The following is a 2,002-nucleotide window of genomic DNA, read 5'->3' as shown; positions in this document are numbered from 1 at the left end:
ATTGAAAATCGTGAATCGCAGGTTTCCAAAACTCATTATTAACTATATCTTAACAAAAAAGAGCTCGACATGATAATTACAAAAAACTGTATTATTTTCTAGTAAGAAGCATATCTGCCTGTCAGTATAGGATTTACATTTATATAGTACATGTGTACTGTATAGTATTGCTTGGATTTTGAATCTCAGTTCAGCGTTTTACACCTTAAAGTATTTTCGTGGCCTTGATTCTTGTAAGTTCCAAGAGTATAATATGTTCGGTTGTACAGGAACTTAGCCCTTCCTACAGTTAAATTCCTATTGATGGGTCGAGTGTCAAGAAAAACGCCTGGTATATCTTCTACAGGTTGCGAAATACCGCAACGACACACAATAGTTTATTCATTTTAAGTGAGTTTATTTAGAAAAAGGCCACCTTCTGTTGCTCGACTCTCAATTTTATGGTGAGCTATACTTCTCTTARCTTCTCTTTTCCACTGAGTGATAACCCGTAGAAATAAATCTGTTTTAATTGCAGTTAATTTGATACCTAAACTCAAACATTACACCGTTAGGCGGCTTTTTTCGCTACTGTTTTAAATACGTCTGACGTATTATTCACCTCAATGCTGTAATCGTAAACGTGAATGAAAACTAGCATTCTCAAMTTCTGGTTCACAAAAAGATCATCGAAATGATATGTAGGTCCGTTATCACTTTGAATGCAAATTGCATTCGCTTACAGGTCAAGTTCATTTTCATATGACAAACGTTTGCTTTGTTGATAAGTGCAATCAAGAATAGGAATTTGTCAAACATACATACACATATACAGGGTAAATCCATTTCAGTGACCAACGATGATACAATAAGACCGACATGATTTTCGTTAGGTTAAGGACTAGTTTTTTATTTAATAATTCATAAAATTTATATAATTTATGTAAACATATTATTACAATTTAACTTTTCAAACGTCATTCGAGCTCTTAGTTAAAACCTTTCGTAACATCAAAAACATCCACTTAACATAAAGTATCTCGAAGTGTCTAAGGATGTAGTTTCTACTGGGAATTTTGATTCATATTTATGCAGCTTACCGTTCCGACTCCAGTGGCTATGATTGATTAAGCGAAACTWTCCAGAACATCAAAAACATCCTCTTAATGCTATTTAATTCAAATTCGGAAAATGGAAAGTATGCACATAAGCATATACTTYCTATGGGAAATTTTTTATAAAATTTAAGCAACTCACAGCTCTCACTTRCTAATCAAAAAGATCAATTGGTTTATTAAACGAGATTTCACTGTGAAATAAATATAAATAAGTATGCAACATAGGAACAATGTTTGACGATTAGGTACGAGTACTTACTGCGCTTGAGACTTAGAGAGACGCAAACTGCAAATAATACCGAGCGCAAGTGCTTTACGATCGATCTGAACTATTTCATTTTCGACACAAGTACGCTCAGTATGAAAGTGACTCCGCGCACAGACGGAGCGAATTATTTCAAGTTAGTGCTTAACAAGTATGTGKTGTCAAATGAGCTAATGCAATGCTAAAGTGATTATTTATTTGTGCAATAATATCAATATATATATACTATATAGTATATATACTTAATCCATGCATAAGCAAGAAAGTAAAAAAAAAATACAATGAAAGTGAAAATATTCGGGCTTTCATTTTTGCCCATCCAGTTACTAATGTTAAGCGCGCTCGCGACATGCACTGCAAAGCCCACAAACACAGCCAGCGAAGTCATRGTCGTCAACACCACGGCAGCGGACGATAGTTCACAGCATCCAAACACAGAACTCATTCTAAGTGCGGATAATGACACAGGAGTGTCAACAAAAGCGTCTACAGTGAATGCAGCGGATAATGGACTGAACGAAATCGAAAGCGAATATCGTGTTGAGTATGCGAAGAAAATGCTCACGTATATGAATCAAAGCGTTGAACCGTGTGATGATTTTTATGAGTATGCCTGCGGCAATTGGAAGAATGTGATGAT

At 35.0% G+C, this 2,002-nt stretch overlaps 1 protein-coding gene across 1 annotated transcript in view; it reads left to right on the top strand.

Annotated features, from left to right (window-relative positions):
• The first annotated feature begins 1,486 nt into the window (after nt 1-1,486).
• The window catches only part of LOC108965147 (endothelin-converting enzyme 1-like), a 4,976-nt gene continuing 4,460 nt past the window's right edge, over nt 1,487-2,002 (top strand). Inside the window, exon 1 of the mRNA XM_018927364.1 lies at nt 1,487-1,994. Coding sequence (XP_018782909.1) covers nt 1,644-1,994 — 351 coding nt within the window. The 5' untranslated portion in view covers nt 1,487-1,643. The remainder of the gene's footprint in view (nt 1,995-2,002) is intronic.

This window comes from Bactrocera latifrons, unplaced genomic scaffold, assembly GCF_001853355.1.
Source record: "Bactrocera latifrons isolate USDA-ARS-PBARC rearing strain unplaced genomic scaffold, ASM185335v1 scaffold_135, whole genome shotgun sequence".
Lineage (NCBI taxonomy): Eukaryota > Metazoa > Arthropoda > Insecta > Diptera > Tephritidae > Bactrocera > Bactrocera latifrons.
This window is presented reverse-complemented; position numbering and strand designations above follow the sequence as displayed.